Source organism: Panicum virgatum, chromosome 3N (genome assembly GCF_016808335.1).
Source record: "Panicum virgatum strain AP13 chromosome 3N, P.virgatum_v5, whole genome shotgun sequence".
In the NCBI taxonomy this organism is placed as follows: Eukaryota; Viridiplantae; Streptophyta; class Magnoliopsida; order Poales; family Poaceae; genus Panicum; species Panicum virgatum.
The window spans coordinates 4,798,668-4,817,386 of record NC_053147.1 but is presented as its reverse complement, the minus strand read 5'-3'; the positions used below and the strand labels follow the sequence as shown (position 1 = coordinate 4,817,386).

The window sequence follows — 18,719 nt, the reverse complement described above, 5'->3', positions numbered from 1 at the left end:
AACTAGATGACAAACAAAAAATTTAAACAAGCATAGAAGGGAAAAATGTCATTTACCCAAAAGAGACCAAAAGAGTTGCCACAATACCAACTGTAGCCCAACTCCGTTGGAACGACACCCCTTCAAGCCAAAATGCCACATTTGCAACAAGGTCTTGGAGCCCGCTCACACGGCCATTTCTCCTTACCACTCTCAAATTCTTTAATTTGCTCTTCAGTGTAGTACCAGTTAATCTTGGGGCCGTAGATGTACTCCTGGAAGTCACATAAAGGCCTTCCATCCTGCATGAAAAAAGGATATGTAATACAAAGATACTCGGTTAAATATTAGGTCATGCTAAACCAATTCAAAACCATTGCTAAAAAAGCTTACATGAGTGGTTAGCCTGCAACGGAAGAATAGAGTGAATTTTTTAGGGAACTCAAGGTTGGGATGCTGCAGCTTCGAAGGATGTCCACAGTAGCAAAAGGGAGGGTTCTCCATGCGGATGCACGCTGCCGCTTGCTTTTCTTCATTGGTCATTGGAGGAGGATTAGGTGGAGGAGGCACCCACCTCTTGAACTCATTGAGTGGCTTTGTCTCATCCTTATCATATGGGAAAAGTCGGATCCTAGGGTCAAACTTGTCTGGTCCATCAATCCATTGAAAGAACATACACGGCTTTGTCTAGTAATATGTATCTTTTCCGGCACTCACATTGTGCATTTCCCACTTAACAGAACACATGTAGTACGCTCTAGCAGCTGTGGTCGGCCACCTAGATTGCTTCACCTCTGCTGGAATACCGCATTCACAATTTGGGACAGGTAGTGCTGGAGGGACTGGGGCATCCTCGCATTTTATTGTAGGATACTGTATCTCAACCTTACACTTGCGTTCCGCCATCAACCTGTAGACGGTGTCATTATTGGACCAACAAAAAATCAAATTTCACAACTCATATATGTATCATCTAAACCTCCAATCAGGAGTACACTGTCAACTACAAGACTATTTCTCGAATCAATACTCGGTCTACCAATCCTTCGACCATGGACAACTATCGAAAATTGCAACATCGTCCATGGTGCCTAATAATTACTCCATGCTCAAACTCTAAATTTTTCTTTAACATACGACCGTGAAAGAAACAATTTAATTACTCCACCTTCTAGGAAAGCAACTACATAAAAAAATTCATGGTGCCTATTATCCATGAACTTATTTCATAATATCCTTAACCTACTCAACACTACAAATCCATATTAATCGATGCATGCACGTACTATCTCACGTCCAAATCGCGAGCAGAGAACCATCTACATGTCATCAAAATCTTTAATCATGAGCACACTACCAACTATATGACCATTTCTCAAATCAAAACCCAAACCCTAATATCCAAGAACTACCCATAACTCATATTCTACATGATAAAATGAAGAGAAAATAGGGGCAATACTTTCGGGGAACCTTGGGAAACGTTTCCCACTTTTCCACACCTCACAACGGATTTTGAGTGGATCCGGGGGGGGGCTGTTGGAGCTCGGGGGACCAGAGTGGAAAGAAAAGGGAGGTTGGGGGAGAAGGGCTGCTGCGGGCTAGGACATTGGCCTTGTCGCGCCAGCCCGCATAGCGCGACAGCCTTGTCGCGCTAGTGCATGTGGCACGACAGGCTTGGCCACGTCGGCGCGCTGCTGGCGCCCCTCTGGCGCACCGCCGGGGCGGCAGTCCTGTCGCGCCGCATGCACTGGCGCGACAGTGGCTACCTATCGTGCCGGTGGCATTGGCGCGACCAAACGGGCTACGTGCTGCAAATAAACCCTGATACGAGTTAAACTTAAAATATTATTTAAAAAAAGGTTAAAAAAAATTAGGGTCATTCTTACTGTTGAAAATTTTCGCTCCCAAATCGAGCAGATTTGATGTGAAACACAAACTACATTTTGCTTAGACGCAGCCAGCAGGTATGCAACAGATATACACCATTTCCAGATTCATAGCACAAGCCATGCAGAAGTGCCGATTCCCCAAGTCTCTTTGGCAATCAATAGGGCACATATCTGCTTAACAAACTCTCACACGCACACAATTAAGGGGGCAAAACGGCAAAACTGCCCTGTATTCTAAGATGCGCATCAACAGGCCAGAAGCTCTGACTAACAAAGTAACAAAAAAAAAAGGGAAGCCAATCTCATTTTAATGCTAGATATCAAACTCATCCCCCAAAAATAGTGTATTCCCGGTTAACAGACATTTGTACAGAAACAATTTCTTTGGGCTGTACCCACAAAAATGTAAACCCAAAAAAGAGTGAGACAGGAAGGAGGAAGAGAACAAAGTGTTAGTTTTGTATCGAAGCCTGGTCGCAAACAGAGCATAATCCAGGCAAGCTCCCTATATCCACGATCTTGTCATCCTGGGAGTATTCCAGATGCTGATGTGTTGCTGCAATGGAAGATGATGCCCACTGCTCCAGGACATTCTTGGAGTGTATGCTCATATTGCAACCTGGAGCTGATAGCGGTTAAAAGCGCGCCATACATCTATGCTCCACATCTCTCTAATCATCTGGATCCATCTCTTCGTCTTGCTCTGAAGATTTATTCACGTCGCTTCTGTCAGATTCGTGCTGCGCGTCCAGGCTAGAGTCATCTTCAGGCAAATCATCCTCATAGTCCTCATTTTGAGGTTCACTATTCTTGGCAGAAGCCATTGCCAGGCTGCGCACCATCCAATCTGGACACTCTTCCTCACTGCCGAATAGGAGTCTACCATTGCTACTTTTCACTGGTTGAATAGCAGGTGATTTTGGTGTTCTGCAAGAGCACTCTGGCAACGGGTGGGCGAGAAAAGATACAGGTCTTGACAACATAGCTGATGACACGATGCCTTCCACGCCTGCACTTCTGTTGAGGTGCTCACGTGCAGCAATTGTCCAATTCCGTGGTGGATGATACCGATGGTCACTAACATCTTCAAACAGCGCGGCAACAATCTTTCTGATGATTAAAAGGGAATGGGAATGATCATCATGCAAAACTCCATGACAAATGGTGCTATAATTGTTAAAAGGTTATTATGCTTGACCCATTATATACTAGTGAACAATCAAGTAACCTAATGATTTTACAATATGCATAGCTTTTGCATTTGTTCCAAGATTAACGGCTATCCACTTGCAACCTGGAGGCTACTTAACTATCACCCATGCCGGTTACAATTTTTCATATGCAATATAATAGATATGAAATGCACTTTTAATGGCTGAAGAAAGAGAAAGAAAAAAAATCTAAAGCTATGCACATAGTATGTAACTATAACAGTATAATGGCTTTGTACCTGTCAGGCCTGTAGGTAATACCAGAAGGTAACTGGTATAATCTGTGCCCCATGATCAAGCTTGAGTAGTCTGGCCAACCACTCCCATCATTGTGAAACCCAGGGAAGAAGGCATCAGCTTCAACAGAAACAAAATAATCAAGCGCATCCCAGAGCAACCGGTGCGCTTGCCTCCTGAATTCAATTGGTGAAGCATCCGGTTCTGTGTCATTCTCACCAATCCAACCATACCAGCCTTCCTTCTCATGGGCATAGAATGGCCTTGCAGGAGGTGGAGGCAGCGGTCTTGGACGAGGCCCTGCTCTCTTCCATTCTTCAATGAGTTGTTTTTCACTTTTGGGAGGTGGGGGATGAGGCAAATCTGAGGTTAGGGGATCTTCTGGCCCAACTAAATCAGACAGCTCCTTCTGACTACATAATGAAGTGCGGTCAACTAGGTTAGCAAACATAGCTCGTAGAGGAATAAGCATTCTCTGTCCACCAAAAGTCTCAGAACCAGCCAAGAATATTATCGTTGTTGGTGGGTAACCTAAAGCTTGAAGTAGAAGTCCAACCTGGAAATGCAAGATTTTTTATATCAGCATTAGCAAACAAAATAAAGTACTAAGCTGGCACACTAAATCATACACAGTATTGTATCGCACTATCGCTGCAGCTCAATGTGCCCCACACGATCAAAGAATACAAAGAACAGATGAAGTCTATGTTTTTCTAGGTACTTTTTCTTTCTTTTAACTACTTTATTTTGAGCCTACTTTTAATAATGAGTAAACTAACACAAAGTTCATATTCCTAATGTAAAGGTCCACACAAGTAAGGAAAATCATCATCCAGAACTATCTTGTTCTGTTTCTTATATTTGTCAGCCTCTATATGTTGATAGCAGAATCAAAAAGGAAGACCCTGATCCTTGGAATCCATGGATCTGCAGCACCGCAGTTGAATGATGAACCATCTCAACCAAATTTAGTGAGCAAACATGTGGTCTGTTATAAGCAAGCTCACCTCTTCTGGCATGAGGGGACACAAACCAGCCATCTTCCTGGACACTGAATCAACTGTTAGCTGTTCCTTTACCGTTCCTCGTTTAATCATCTGATTCCTTCTAGACTGAATAAGCTCCGTATGAATATCCTAGAATAGATCAAAATTAACCAGTCAAAGTAAAGTCCAACATATAGATACTGGAAGTGAGGTTATACAGATTCCATACTGGAACACAACAATTCTAAGCATACAAACCTGGAATAGTTCGGCACAACCATGAAAAGCTAGAGTATCTCTTAGCAATCCTGGGTGATAGGCCAGATAAGGATGGCCAGATGCTCGCAACCTATAAAAAACATTCTTGAGTTATGATTTATCAGAACAGAAAGTCAGAATGAGATATTGCAAAATGAGTAAAGTACAACATTTTCAATCAAGACAAAGCAACCCAAAACTTTCCAGTACAAGGAAATATTGCAAAATGAGTAAAGTGCCATCTTTCTTCCTAGTATGCATACAAGGGAAGCCAACTTGAATCATGTAATAAGGCCGAAAATTATTTATCAAGGCATCACAATCAAAGTAGTTCAAGTTTCATTCTGTACATTGATGATACATAGCACATGGAGCATAATTGATAAATCTATAACTGGTGAAAGAACACAAAAGAAAGGAGCGAGAGGAGCAGTGGCAAAGGTGGGAAGCCTCACCTTCCTATTATCTGGCTCCCAAGAGCCTGAATTTGAGGGCGCAACCTTAGAGCATGGAAGGCTACCCTGCATCTAAGCTTCTGAAATTCCTCAAGGTTTGCAGGGAGAATTGACTGCAGAAAACCATATGGAAAGGCTCTAAGTTCACACTGAAAATAAAACGAAAAACAAAACAGAGTAAGCATGGGCTTGGAGGATACCTTAAGACAATTACCTCCGTTAACAATTATCCCGATAACTTTTGATTTTACAAGTCTGGGTAATACTTCTGTCATGTAGTACTCTGGAGTGGCAGAATTCCTAGGAGATACCGTGGGAAATTTTATCTTTTTTCTAGCCTCTCTGAGATCCTTTGGCAAGCCACGCACAATAGCCACATCATTGGAAAGTGCATCTATGAAATGGTCTTCATCATAGAGATAGGAAAAGCTTTTGAACTTTGGACTGCAAGGTCGGAGCAGAGGGAAAGCTATATTTAGAGGTCAAGCAGAAAAACAGGGTACAAGGAATAGATAAACTACCATAATGAATTTCAGAATGAGGAAGGACATATCAACCTGATGCCTTTTGCACGAGTTGTTGCTTGTATCTCAGGAATAACCAGGGTAGCATTTAAGAGCCTGGCAACGGCAACAAGGTCACAAATCTAACAAAGGAAACAATGTCATGATCCTATTATAATGATAACAAGTAAAAGGATTATTTACACAACAAAACTTACTGAAGACTGTATCTTCTCAAAGCCACCATATATCTTTGCATAAATAAAACCATTATGCTGACTGGGAGCTGTAATAAGGAAAATCGAACAGATTTTATCAAGGTTTAGATTTATTCGTTACAATCAAAACAAAAGGGTCAGAAATATCCTAAAATGAGTTGACAGTGAGCATACAAATTAAGCATTTCAGGTAGTCTAACACTTCCAAAAATGCTGTAAGCATGTAGTAATTATAGTTGAAGTATGTCAACTCCACATTATTGTGCATGTCACAGGAGTCATATTAAGAAACATCCTAAGGTCAACCACCCAACACTTAAACATGCCAAAAATATATCGAAGAAAATCATAGACATAGATCATGATAGGATATGCAAACTTGTAGAAAAATGATCATCTGCGCTTATCACAGAATGCATATTGCTTTGCAAGCGTTCAAATTCTAGCATGGTCTATATATATGCATCTTTTGAGATATTTCTTGTGCGCAAGTGTGCTTCTTGAGAAAAGGAATGCAAATTCACCTACAGATTTTCCCTCAATGTCTAATGTACCCAAACATGCTCAACAGAAGCTTTTGACAATGAAAATAGTAATAAAGTGCGTGCAAGTTGAGAATTAAATTACCAGCATATGTTTTGCTAGGTTTTGCAAAAGGATGCAAGTGATCGAGTTTGCGCAATGGACCCCACAATCTCCGTGGGCGAGGCCTCTGCCAAAATTTAAGAAGAATGGAAAATGATGTTAGGACGTATATTCAACACTTGCAGTGAAAATGTTTGCCCAGCAAAACCAAGATAAACACAAATTCCTTCACTACAGAACTCAGGGAAATTGAGAATTTGATACTGCAGCTTGGTTAGGACTTGTGAATTACCGGTCCAAATGGAAGGACATCATCCATATGCATGCTGTACTTTGTAATGCCCCCAGCTGAATAATTTGCAAGAAAAAGGTGCACAAGCAGCGACAGCATCGACAGCATGATGCCAATGGCTGTGGCCAGCTTAAACTTGCTTTTGAGCAGCATTTTATTTCATCACTCTAACCTCCAAAATCCTGATGAAAAGGTACAAATAAACGCTCAGACATCTCCACAGAGCACAGATCTTCACTTCACAACCGGGGGCTGATCCAGCATAGGACATATTTATTGCCAAAAAAACGAAGTGAGTGGACGTAACACACGCATATACTTGTAATTGGGTCTGATCCGGATAAAAACAGCTTACATTAGGCCATTAGGGTTTGGAAAGCTCGGTTTCGCAAAGCGGGAAGCAGGGGCGGGCCCAGCATTGGACATGGGTGTACACATGTACACCCGATTTTTGCAAACGGAATGGAAGTTATTAGTAGGTAATGAATTGTAACTGGATCAGATCCGAATATAAATAGTTTTGCTAGGGTTTGGGGGTGCTCCGTCTCGCACAGCAGAAGGAAAGAGAAGGGTGGGCATACCTGGTGGATGCTCGTCGCCGGCAAAGGGCTGGGCGAAGACGTGACGAATGGCGCCGCCGCTCGCCCAGTCGTCGCCGCCAGGGAAGGAAGACCACTGGAGGAGAGAAGTCAGAGAAAACGGAGAAGGGGGGAAGAAACAGAGATGAGCATGGCTGTCTGTCAGTGAGCCGAGCTCGAGCCAGCCTGCCACACACCTCAAACTGGTGGAGTTCGATAGCATCGCGAGCCAAAGTCGCTCTGAGCGGCTGAGCCCGACATCCTGCCGAGCCTACAGCCAAGCTCGAACTCGGCTCGCGTTAAGCTCGAGCTCTGTTTTTCACATAAAACAAAGATACTCATTCAGTTGTAAACTGAATTACAACTAATTACAGAACTAATTAGATTAAAACAAAGATACTCATTCAGTTGTAAAATGAAATTTTTGTATATTAAATATAGATTAATCACAAAACTAATTACAAAACTCGTATGTAAACTACGAGACGAATTAATTAAGATTAATTAATTTATCATTAGCACACATAGACTAATTAATCTGTCATTAGTACATGTATACTGTAGCAATTTAATTATAGTCTAGTTAGGCTCGTTAGATTCGTCTCGCAATTTACAAGCATATTATGCCATTCATTTTTTATTTCGTCTAGATTTAATATTTTATACATGTAATTTTCTTTTTCGATGCGATAGTTTTGGAATTTTGAATTTTGTAACTAAACAAAGCTTTGAGTCCTTATAAAAGTTCTCAGTTCTCCGTACGCCACTAGAAAAATTACAATGTCACTACTCAAGTTTTTGGATTCCCACTATTGTTAGATCATGTTTAGTTCTAAATTTTTTTCTTATAGTACCTATCACATCAAATTTTTGAACACATATATAAAATATTAAATGCAGTTAAAAAGTAACTAATTTACATAGTTTAACCATAAACAGTGAAACGAATTTTCTAAACATAATTAGTCCATAATTAGCTATTACTTGGTAAATAATAATAAAAATGGTACAGTATCAAAATTTAAAAAATTTCGCGAAGTAAACTAGACCTACAATATCTCACAGCAGCTTAAAATATTCTTTTTGCCCTCTTACATGTGGGCCCGTACGTCAATTTTCTTCCTCATCCTCTAACCTCCCTCACTCTCTCTCCTTCCACCTCGCCGGCGCCGTCCACCCACCCGCCCCGCGTGCCTCAGCCGTGATGAGCGAGCGCTGGGCCTCCCTTCTCCGCCCGCTCCTCTCGCCATTGGCCCCGTGCCACCGCAGCCCCTGCTCGGGCCGCCTCTGCGCACGCGCAGCCAGGGCTACGCCTTGCCTCGGCACGGGCGGGGCCCCGCCACAGATGCGCGATGGTCGCCCGGTGCCGCGCAACCCACCCTCGCCGGCTATCGCATCCCGCTGCGCTATTGTCGTAGCCCACCGCCGCTGACGCGCCCACCCGACCGCCAGCGCCCGTGGATGGCCCACCTCGGCTTGCCTCCGGTGAGTCCGCGGCCACCCACCGGTGCGCCCTGGCCCTGCGCAGGTTGCTGGCTGCTTCTCCTCCGCCAGCAAAGCTCTCCCCATCTAATTATGCAGGCGCCCTGCTCCAGGTGAAGATGGAGTGGTAGCAAAAGTAGGAGAGAGATGAGGGGGCTAGGTGAGAAAGTTGAGGCGATTCTTTTCTTTACCTCTACTCGCGAATATATATACTTTACTTTGCTTCGGGTCACGATGCCATCTCTCCTCCTCGAGGCAGAGGAGGACGGCCGGCTTCTTGTATCCAGCGCCTTGTTCACCTCACCCACCGACACCCCAGACTGCGCGTCCACGAACGCACTCGCCCACCGGCCCAATCATTCCCAACTTGAGCGGTCGTCTCCAGCCGATGCTTCCTTGCCATCAATCTTTCCCGGTTCGTCGCATTGCGTCCGGGTTGGCCTGCCCCTGCTAGATTCAGGTACCTGCAGCAACTGCTGTTCTTGACGCCGTTTACTTTGGTTTGCCCGAGGTCCCTTTTTCTTATCCTTTCTTCTCTCCGCATTTGACCTCGATTCAATTCATGCTTCCGTTTCTGTGCAATGATTTGGACGTGGTTTTGGTTTCCAGAATATTGGACTTAATACGATGGATTGGTTTGGGCCTTTTTCTTGGTTTTTGGTACTGCATTTGGGTTGTCCTAACTTGCTCGAGCTGATTTAGCATTCAATCGGTAATGATAACTCTCGTACTGAGTCCTCTTGGGTTGTTGCGTGCGTGGCAGTGTTGCTTCACATTGCATTTTGTGGGTGTTGGTAAAGTTCCTGCCTGTTTTCGACGACAAAGCCCCCATCTCTTTTCTCTCTCCAGCGTCTCTGTTTGTTTGATGCCTCACTTTTTTTTTTCTTCCAGACCGGCTGAGTTCGAACTTCTCCAGGTTGCTCTCTGTTTTGTTTTCCCCTGCTAGTGTGCTAGTGTTTGCCATGTTTTGGATGCTCCATTGGTTAGTGCAGTCTGGTCAAAACCATCTTTTCTCTCAGATCTCTTCATGCCCCTACCGTTTCCCCCTTTATTATCCGATTCCAAATTATTGTATCCATCTGATGATGCTTCTTTCTAGGGTTCAAAGGCCACCTTGACACCTTGTTTCTTTTTTAAGTGACAAATGCGTTTCAAGAGAGTTATTGTACATTCTGCAGCCCCATTCTGATGATCTGATCCAATCATGCTATTTCCCAAAATTTTTGAAAAAAAGGGGAAATTGTGCGGTATCATTTACTATTATTCAATCTTTAGCTTTATGGTGGCGACGTGATGCAATGAGTTGCATTTATGCAATTGTTGACTTGCATAGTTCTCCCGTCCTTCGTTACTGAAATAAGTTTGCTTTCTGGTGTCAGACTTTAATGTTGATAGGAGTTTTTTTCCTTTCACCTGGACTTCTGTTTAGCACATGGTCATAATTAGTTGTTATGCTACCTGCTTTTCTCCTTTAGCTAGTGACATAATCACTGCCTAACTGCATGCAGGAGCTTTGCTTCCAATGTACTCCATGCCATTGTCTGATTTGCTGCATAATTCAGAGTGAATCAAAGAGAGGAACAAGATTCATTTTCATACGCTGAATAAACTGTGGGGAACTGCTGATTAAGCTCAGTGTGTATCCGGTACTGCAGCAATGGTGCTAGGCCTCCGAACCAAGACGAGGAAGGATTCTGCCTTCCATGTGGACTTCAGTATCCTCATCCAAGAAATCAGCCCTTGGCCCCCTTCTGAGTCCCTGAAGTCTTTGCGCTCTGCGGTCCTTTTCTGGGAAAATGGCGAGCGAAATTCAGGGAAGACAAGCACTGTTGCTCCTTCTATTGGGTCTGGTTCTGCATCTGGGAAGATTGAATTCAATGAGTTCATAACCTTACAGGCTGTTTTCCAAAAAGAGGGGTCATCCAAGAGTGGAAAGTGGCAGAAGAACCTGCTTGAGTTGAACTTGTATGAGCCAAGGAGGGATAAGCTGAAAGGTCAACATTTGGGGACTGCAACATTGGATTTGGCAGAGCATGCCATGTTTCATGAGGACTCGAGTGTTCCTGTACCTCTCAATTCCAGGAGGAGCTTCAAAAGCAATGCCCAGCCCATGGTTTACCTTCGAATCCAGCCGTTGGATGGGGATAACTCAAGTGTTTCCTCAAGAGATGCATTGTCAAAAGAGGCATCAGTTGATAAGGATTCAAAGGAATTCATGTCAGCAACAATGAGTGAGGAATACACGGAAGATACTGAGTTTGCTTCCTTCACTGATGATGATGAAGAGGAAGTTCCATACCCGCACCGCTCGGGTGGAACTGTTCCTACAGGTAGCAATAGATCTCAGGAATCTCTCAAGGTAAAAGAATTATTTTATTTTAAATGTGTAATTCACTCTTATTGTCATGTTTATCTCACTCTAATAAAAAGTTCCTTATCAAAAGTATAGCATGGAGACATTCTTTTTCTAGAAAGTATGAATTCATTGAATTGTAATAGTAACACTAGGCAAGAAGTTACTACTATGCTGTTTCTATCACATCACTGAAGCGATGCTGATATATTCTGTATATTCATTCATTCTTTGATCTTCCACATTGTTTGTCTCAAGGTTAGCCATAGCTGTCAGTATGGTTGCTAGAATAATTCATGCTCCATTCCTTCATTTTTTTCCCATTTTATTATTCATGTTTTCTAATCTTGTCAAGAAATTTACATGTTATCTGCTGATAAAGTAGGAACTCATTCTTACAAGCATCAGTAAAAATAGTAACTGGGCAATTCTGTTCTTGTGTTTGTTGTATCTCATCCCATCACCATTCTTGACACTTGCCCTAATTTCCATATCTGAGTTTACTTTGAAATTGTTAGGGTAAGGATATCAACTTGGTTGGTAATGAAGGCACCAGTTCATCATATGATTCTCTGCGTGAAGTGGCATCATCCAGTACAAAAGTGAGGAGTGAAGAAGTTGCAAAGTATCCAACTCAAGTCCAAAAGGCAAATGGCCATCCAGGGAATCTGTCTCTCTCATCAGATTTGCCCAGAGAACAAAACCCATCTCTTCCACCACATAATGCATTCAGAAGCGGTCGTAAAATGTCATTTGCCTATGGTATGGCTGAATCCAACCAAAGGCACTTTGGAGATAGAACATATAGCACTTTAACTACTGATAGAGCAAGGAATATGAGGTTCAGTATGAGAGTTCCAGATGTTAATGGAAGTGTCACAAATAAGAAAGTTGATCCCCAGAAAGAGGAAGTGAAGGAAGTTGATTCCCAGGATGTTGCGATTGCTCATGAGAATACAGCTAATGCTGAAGATGGATTGCAAGTCCAGGAGCCAATACGCATTTCAAATAACCGAAATGACAGCAAAGTTCGAGAACTAGAACTTAAGGTTGAGTTGCTTGAAGCAGAGCTACGAGAAGTCGCTGCTGCTGAGATAGGCCTTTATTCAATAATTGCAGAACATGGTAGCTCAGTGAACAAGGTCCATACACCAGCACGAAGGCTCTCCAGGCATTTTGTGCATGCATTAAAAAACTTTTCAAGAGACAAGATGGGAAGTGCAGCAAGGAGTGCTACCTCTGGGCTGGTTTTGGCCGCAAAAGCTTGTGGATATGATATTGCAAGGTACTTGATATTTCCTCTTCACTGTTATAAATTATAACTTTTTTTCAACATCAACATCAACATCAACAAAGTTTTTTAATCCCAAGCAAGTTGGGGTAGGCTAGAGTTGAAACCCAACAAAGACCATTATTCATGGTTCTGGCACGTGAATCGCGGCTTTCCAAGCACTCCTATCCAAGGACAAATCTTTAGGTATACTCCAGTCTTTCAAGTCTCTTCTAATTGTTTCTTCCCATGTCAACTTCGGCCGGCCCCTGCCTCTCCTCATATTACCGTCGTGCTTTAGGATACCACTATGCACTGGTGCCTCTGGCGGTCTCCGTTGGACATGTCCAAACCATCTCAGCCGGTGTTGGATAAGCTTTTCTTCAATTGGTGCTATCCCTAGCCTATCCCGTATATCATCATTTCGAACTCGATCCATCCTTATATGTCCACAAATCCAATGCAACATGCGCATTTCTGCAACACTTAATTGTTGGACGTGCCGCCTTTTTGTAGGCCAACATTCCGCACCATACAACATTGCCGGTCTAATCGCCGTTCTATAAAACTTGCCTTTTAACTTCTGAGGTACCTTCTTGTCACAAAGGATGTCAGATGCTTGGCGCCACTTCATCCATCCTACTTTGATTCTATGACTAACATCCTCATCAATATCTCCATCTCTCTGTAGCATCGATCCAAAATATCGAAAGGTATCCCTCTTGGGCACTACTTGGCCTTCCAAACTAACATCTCCCTCCTCATGAGTGGCGCCGAAGTCACACCTCATATACTCAGTTTTTGTCCTGCTAAGTCTAAAACCTTTGGACTCTAGCGTTTGCCGCCACAACTCCAGCTTCCTATTCACTCCCTCACGGCTTTCATCAACTAACACGACATCATCAGCGAAAAGCATACACCAAGGAATATCACCTTGTATGTCTCTTGTGACCTCATCCATCACTAGGGCAAAAAGATACGGGCTCAAAGCTGATCCTTGATGTAGTCCTATCTTAATCGGAAAGTCATCTGTGTCACCATCACTTGTTCGGACCCTAGTCATTATATTATTGTACATGTCCTTAATGAGGGCCACATATTTTGTTGGGACTTTATGCCTATCCAAAGCCCACCACATCACATTCCGTGGTATTTTGTCATAAGGCTTCTCCAAGTCAATGAAAACCATGTGTAGGTCCTTCTTCTGCTCTCTATACCGCTCCATGACATGTCTTATTAGGAAAATTGCTTCTATGGTTGACCTTCCAGGAATCCAAGCATGAAACCAAACTGGTTCATAGTGACCCGCGTCATCCCTCTCAAACGATGCTCAATAACTCTCTCCCATAGCTTCATAGTATGGCTCATCAACTTAATTCCCCGGTAGTTGGTGCAGCTTTGAATATCCCTTTGTTCTTGTAGATCGGCACCAATATACTCCTTTTCCACTCTTCAGGCATCTTGTTCGACCGAAAAATATGGTTGAAAAGTTTTGTTAGCCAAACTATAGCTATATCACCTAGGCACCTCCACACCTCGACTGGAATACCATCAGGGTCTGTCGCCTTACCTCCTTTCATCCTTTTCAACACCTCTTTGACCTCAGATTCTTGAATCCTCCTCACAAAGCGCCTGTTGGTGTCATCAAAAGAGTCGTCTAGCTGAAAAGTTGTATTCTCATTATCCCCGTTATACAGTCTGTCAAAATACTCTTGCCATCTAAGTCTGATTTCATCCTCCTTCACCAAGAGCTAATCCATATCGTCCTTAATGCACTTAACCTGGCTGAAGTCCCTCGTCTTTCTCTCACGCACCCTCGCCATCCTATAGATGTCCTTCTCTCCTTCCTTTGTATTCAGTCGTTGGTACATATCCTCATAAGCCCGACCCTTCGCCTCACTCACAGCTCGCTTTGCGATCTTCTTTGCCACCTTGTACTTCTCTATATTATCTGCACTCCTATCAAGAAACAAACACTTATAACACTCTTTCTTCTCCTTAATAGCCCTCTGGACGTCCTCGTTCCACCACCACGTGTCTTTAGTTTTTTTATACTAGAAAAATTGATTATGACTCAGCAAATGTTTAGACTTTACACTATTGACTTGTAGTCTTTTGCCATCATCTTGATTTATCTGTAGGCTGACATGAGTTTTTCTGTAATCAGGTTGAGTTTCTGGTTATCAAACTGTGTGGTATTGCGAGGAATTGTTACTGAAACCTCTAAGCAATCGGGAACTGCAAATGGTATCAATTCTGCTGGTTATAGTTCCAAAACAACATGTAGGAAAAATTCTGCATCAATGTGGGAGTCACTTAATAGGAAGAAAGGAAAATTAGTTTCCCCTGAGTTTGATAACTGGGAAGATGTTGACACATTTATAGCTGCAATAAAGAAGATTGAATCCTGGATATTTTCACGAATCGTTGAAACCCTTTGGTGGCAGGTTTGTTTCTTGTAAGTTGTATCCTTTGTCGCATGTACTTTTGTTTGTAGGAATTCATTAAACCTGGTGCAACGTGAACCTTAATTTGCAGACATTCACACCACATATGCAATCAGCTTATATAACCAGTGACCTGAAAACTAGTTCGAATGCAAAGAGAAGCTATGGAAGGATTACTGTAGTGGGAGACCAGCAACAAGCAACCATATCGATGGACATATGGAATAAGGCTTTCAAGGAGGCGTCAGAAAGGCTTTGCCCAGTAAGGGCTGCTGGACATGAGTGTGGATGCCTGCCTATGCTGGCCAAATTGGTGAGCTTCATATGATTGAGCAATATCTTGAGTGTGCTCCTGTTTTAAGAAAGTAGGTATAGAAATATTTTGTTACACAATTGATAGCATGAATAGATACTATTAATGCTTTTTCCATGATTCTATGAACCTTTTTCCATGATTTTTTTTACTAGAGGGATAACCAAATTGTAGATAAGCATTGTGCCATAAAACCACTGTTCTTTTTAGTCCAATGTGATTTACTGTAAGGCTCATGATATCTATGTTACCACATTGGATAAGGCATACTTTTATCCTTATAATTATTCTTGATGTGTCTGTCCATTTAAAACTTTCTCGATGCAACTGTGTCTTTGTTCAAAGCTTGAGGCCTTGAGAATGAAAAATATTATGGACTATGTAAAATTCTTTACTTATAAGTTATAATAACTCTGAACAAAATTCCCTTCAACAGGTGATGGAGCAATGCATAGCTAGATTGGATGTAGCAATGTTCAACGCTATTTTACGTGAATCAGATGATGAAATTCCAACGGACCCCATGTCTGACCCAATAACTGATCCCAAGGTTCTTCCAATACCATCTGGGAAATTTAGCTTTGGTGCTGGGGTTCAACTAAAAAATGCGGTATGTCGAATATCAATTGTGCTTACTGTGAGGTCACACGACATAGATCAATGCCCCCCCCCCCCCTCCCTTAATTTTCACTTGCTATTGAGACCAACTACATGTATCTTTCTTCTAGATTGGCAGCTGGTCCAGAAGTCTTACTGACTTGTTTGGTATGGATATGGATGACTATCCAGAAGTTGAGAATGCAGATGGTGAAAATGGCTTTGCTGAATCCAGAAAGCCATTCTATCTCCTGAATGCATTGAGTGATCTCCTAATGCTCCCCAAGGATGTGCTCATGGATACCAGTACTAGAAAAGAGGCATGCACACCTATCTTCTTGAATATAATTATTTAACTTCCTCATTACTGATATGAACTATTTCAAAATTTTCAAGTCAATTTGAATATTTTTTCTATAGTTCCTAATACTATCATCATGTTTTACAGCTTTGTCCTACCTTCAGCTCCGCAATCATCAAGAATATCCTTCTGGGCTTTGCACCAGATGAATTTTGCCCAGATCCGATTCAAGATTCTTTACTTGAAGCACTAGAATTGGAGGTTAGTCCATTTAACTTTCCGATTAAATACCCTGAGGCTATTTACATGATTTGTTGTAGTTAAGGGGTATAAAAACCATCATTATCCCTTTTTAAAAACACAGTGATTAAACTGTATATGTACTTATTACATTTACACTCTCAATATGTCAGATTGTCAGTATAACTGAAACACAGGAGTTGTTGTTTTTATTACTACTATTTTTGCAATGGAACCAAAACAGGTGTTACGTGATGCTAAATTTGCAGAGTGAATGCAGATATCGTTATAAACTTAATATTTGTAAATTTGTACTCATAATAATCCATTGTTTTTCGAATTGTTTAGTGAAGTATAGGTTTATTAGGTTGCTAGTTTGACAAGGAAACTATTAGGAGGTTAATAACAGATATGTCTGTAACAATATCTGACCATCAGACATGCTCATCAATCTTCCCTGCTGTTAGGACCACCTGGAAGGCAACAAGGGCATACACTCGATCCCATGTGGTGCATCACCGATCTTGTACACCCCCCCTGCATCTGGAGCAATACTAAGCGTCATCGGTGATCCCAGGAAGAGTGGTTCCGCCATCCTTCGCAAATCCAACACAAGCGACGACGAGCTCGATGAGCTGAGCTCACCACTGACCTTTATCTCCAACACATCGTCAAACCCACTTGCAAAGCTGAAGCGAATCAGCAACTCGAGCACGGCGAGGTACAGGCTTCTCCATGAGGTTTGGAAGCTGGATGACCAGTAGGGCTGGCACCTTTATGCTTCTCTTTTGTACATATATAAGTTCCCATTTCCTCTTTGGTTCCTGTTAATGCACGATATTTCAGCGTATGTATATTTTGTCACACGCAAGACGAAGTTAGGTGAAACCGCAAAGGTTGAGCTCTAATAAATTCGGTGTTGTCTAAAATCTAAATGCACAACTGTTCTATCTGTGTTCCAGTGTGAATTTGTTGGGTTGTTCAGAGCCAAAAAAAAAAAAAGGTGTGATCTGAACCTTTCATTGTATCCATCAAAGGGTGCAGGTGTACTCACTTGGGTAGTAAACTGGAGCCCTGGCCCAAATACTAAATGCAGCCAGTCCAATGCGCTGGCAATGCAGCCCATTTCCATCCACTCTCCACTACAGTGAGTGGGTGGGCATGGTGAGAATTAATCCCACATTGCTAGGCTCCGGTTAGTATCACTAACCTATATGCTGGAGGGGACAGGTGGGGGGCACCAATAGAGGGTGAAGTGATAACCTAAGGGAGGGGCACCCACGTAACACACCACATGATCAGTCTGGCTATAACCCTAAACCATACCTACCTCCCCTTTGGGTTGAGTTGTAGCGGATTTCCATGTTTCTTCATGGTACTTGAGAAAGGCTTGTTATTCCGGTGCTTTGGCCTTGATAACTAAAGTAACGATGCCTTGCGTGGGTGCCCCTCCCAGGTAGGGTTGTGGTGGGTTCCTGAGTTGATTTTAGGACCCTATATATCCCCCTAGTAGCCCTTTTTTTTTTACAAAAGCTAATTTTCACCAAAATTCAATTTTTTCTGTTAAGTTTTGTTATCAAATTTGATCAAAACTCGTCGGTCCATTTTACTATAGAAACCGCAATTTTTTACCTGATAAAAGCAATGACATGGTTAAAAACAAAATTTATTTCAAGCAATATTCTTATGTGGTCCAGATTTTGCGTTGTTGAAATCAGACTTGGTTTGGCATGAACACAAGATATCTAGTATATTTTATTTGGCATTCCGGTAGCTTTTTTCACACATTCTTATTTTGAAATATGAGCATGATTCTATTAGATCAAGAGTGGGAGGCAACCGTGTCTACCAATTGTTGAACATCGCAATTCTTCATAGGAAGATGACGTGCCCATTAACAATAGTTTTGGATGACTTTGTCAACCTAAAATCTACCGGCTCATGTCTTACAGAGATGTTCGTAGAGGTAGGTTGTATGTGTATATGTTCTTGGGTGTGTTGTGTGCATGTTAAGGTTCGCATTTGTACTGAGCATTTCCATACAAGCTTCCTTGGCTATTTTGCTAACTAATGTGCAAACCCTATTTTGTTCTACGTTGTCACTACCCGTACCTCGTGGAACTCAGTGGGGAGCAATATAATCAACCCTGTTTTGTCTTTCATAGTCGCCATGAACAAAGGAAATCCAATATATTTGGCGCTGAACTTGATTGCCAGAGGCCAATTAAAGCCATCGCACAAAGCGAAGCGAGTCGGATTCGTCATTTTTGTGTGTAGTACAATGTGATGACACTATAAAATAATTTGATCGCACCGCTTTAATAAGTGCAGCATCAGGATAAGCTTGATTACTTACGGAACTTGTTACTATTCAACTTCATTTTTAACTTATAAGTCAAGATGGCCGAGTTGGTCTAAGGCGCCAGTTTCAGGTACGGGTCCAAAAGGGCATGGGTTCGAATCCCATTCTTGACAAACCTTTTGAACTTTTTCGTCCATCAAATCAAAACTAGACACTATTA

General features: G+C 42.2%; 2 protein-coding genes and 1 non-coding gene across 6 annotated transcripts; 2 read left to right on the top strand and 1 right to left on the bottom strand.

Annotated features, from left to right (window-relative positions):
• Positions 1-2,158: 2,158 nt before the first annotated feature.
• Positions 2,159-7,361, bottom strand: LOC120663811 (protein EMBRYO SAC DEVELOPMENT ARREST 30-like). Of its 3 annotated transcripts, none has more exons than XM_039942734.1 (11): positions 7,198-7,361; positions 6,617-6,798; positions 6,367-6,451; positions 5,740-5,807; positions 5,576-5,664; positions 5,219-5,462; positions 5,019-5,131; positions 4,564-4,654; positions 4,327-4,455; positions 3,322-3,875; positions 2,159-2,981 (listed from the first exon to the last, which is right to left on the bottom strand). In XM_039942734.1, exons 2-11 carry the CDS (start codon positions 6,767-6,769, stop codon positions 2,543-2,545), a joined length of 1,965 nt encoding a protein of 654 aa, XP_039798668.1. In that variant the 5' UTR covers positions 6,770-6,798; positions 7,198-7,361; the 3' UTR covers positions 2,159-2,542. The 3 variants fall into 3 exon arrangements, with proteins under 3 accessions (XP_039798668.1, XP_039798669.1, XP_039798667.1); XM_039942735.1 differs by having other exon boundaries at positions 5,576-5,638; positions 7,198-7,358; XM_039942733.1 differs by lacking the exon at positions 7,198-7,361 and adding an exon at positions 6,972-7,152 and having other exon boundaries at positions 6,617-6,868.
• A 931-nt stretch (positions 7,362-8,292) lies between these two features.
• Positions 8,293-17,132, top strand: LOC120663810. Of its 2 annotated transcripts, none has more exons than XM_039942730.1 (9): positions 8,293-9,136; positions 10,185-11,035; positions 11,548-12,314; positions 14,467-14,746; positions 14,838-15,059; positions 15,496-15,669; positions 15,788-15,976; positions 16,105-16,218; positions 16,665-17,132. In XM_039942730.1, the coding sequence occupies exons 2-9, from the start codon at positions 10,334-10,336 to the stop codon at positions 16,959-16,961; spliced, it is 2,745 nt and encodes a 914-aa protein (XP_039798664.1). In that variant the 5' UTR covers positions 8,293-9,136; positions 10,185-10,333; the 3' UTR covers positions 16,962-17,132. The 2 variants fall into 2 exon arrangements, with proteins under 2 accessions (XP_039798664.1, XP_039798666.1); XM_039942732.1 differs by having other exon boundaries at positions 8,363-8,836; positions 16,665-17,121.
• A 1,459-nt stretch (positions 17,133-18,591) lies between these two features.
• Positions 18,592-18,672, top strand: TRNAL-CAG. The gene has a single exon. It is a non-coding gene; the product is annotated as a tRNA-Leu (tRNA).
• The last annotated feature ends 47 nt before the right edge of the window (positions 18,673-18,719 follow it).

Bases quoted from the DNA above. Each gene is read 5' to 3' on its own strand.
- LOC120663811 (XM_039942734.1), bottom strand. From the start codon at position 6,769: ATGCTGCTCAAAAGCAAGTTTAAGCTGGCCACAGCCATTGGCATCATG. The intron at 5,132-5,218 runs GTATCCTCCAAG...GGTTTTCTGCAG, and splicing joins ACGGAGGTAATTGTCTTAAG to TCAATTCTCCCTGCAAACCT. The intron at 4,456-4,563 runs GTTTGTATGCTT...GATCTATTCTAG, and splicing joins GTTGTGCCGAACTATTCCAG to GATATTCATACGGAGCTTAT.
- LOC120663810 (XM_039942730.1), top strand. From the start codon at position 10,334: ATGGTGCTAGGCCTCCGAACCAAGACGAGGAAGGATTCTGCCTTCCAT. The intron at 15,670-15,787 runs GTATGTCGAATA...TCTTTCTTCTAG, and splicing joins GGGTTCAACTAAAAAATGCG to ATTGGCAGCTGGTCCAGAAG. The intron at 16,219-16,664 runs GTTAGTCCATTT...CCCTGCTGTTAG, and splicing joins TTGAAGCACTAGAATTGGAG to GACCACCTGGAAGGCAACAA.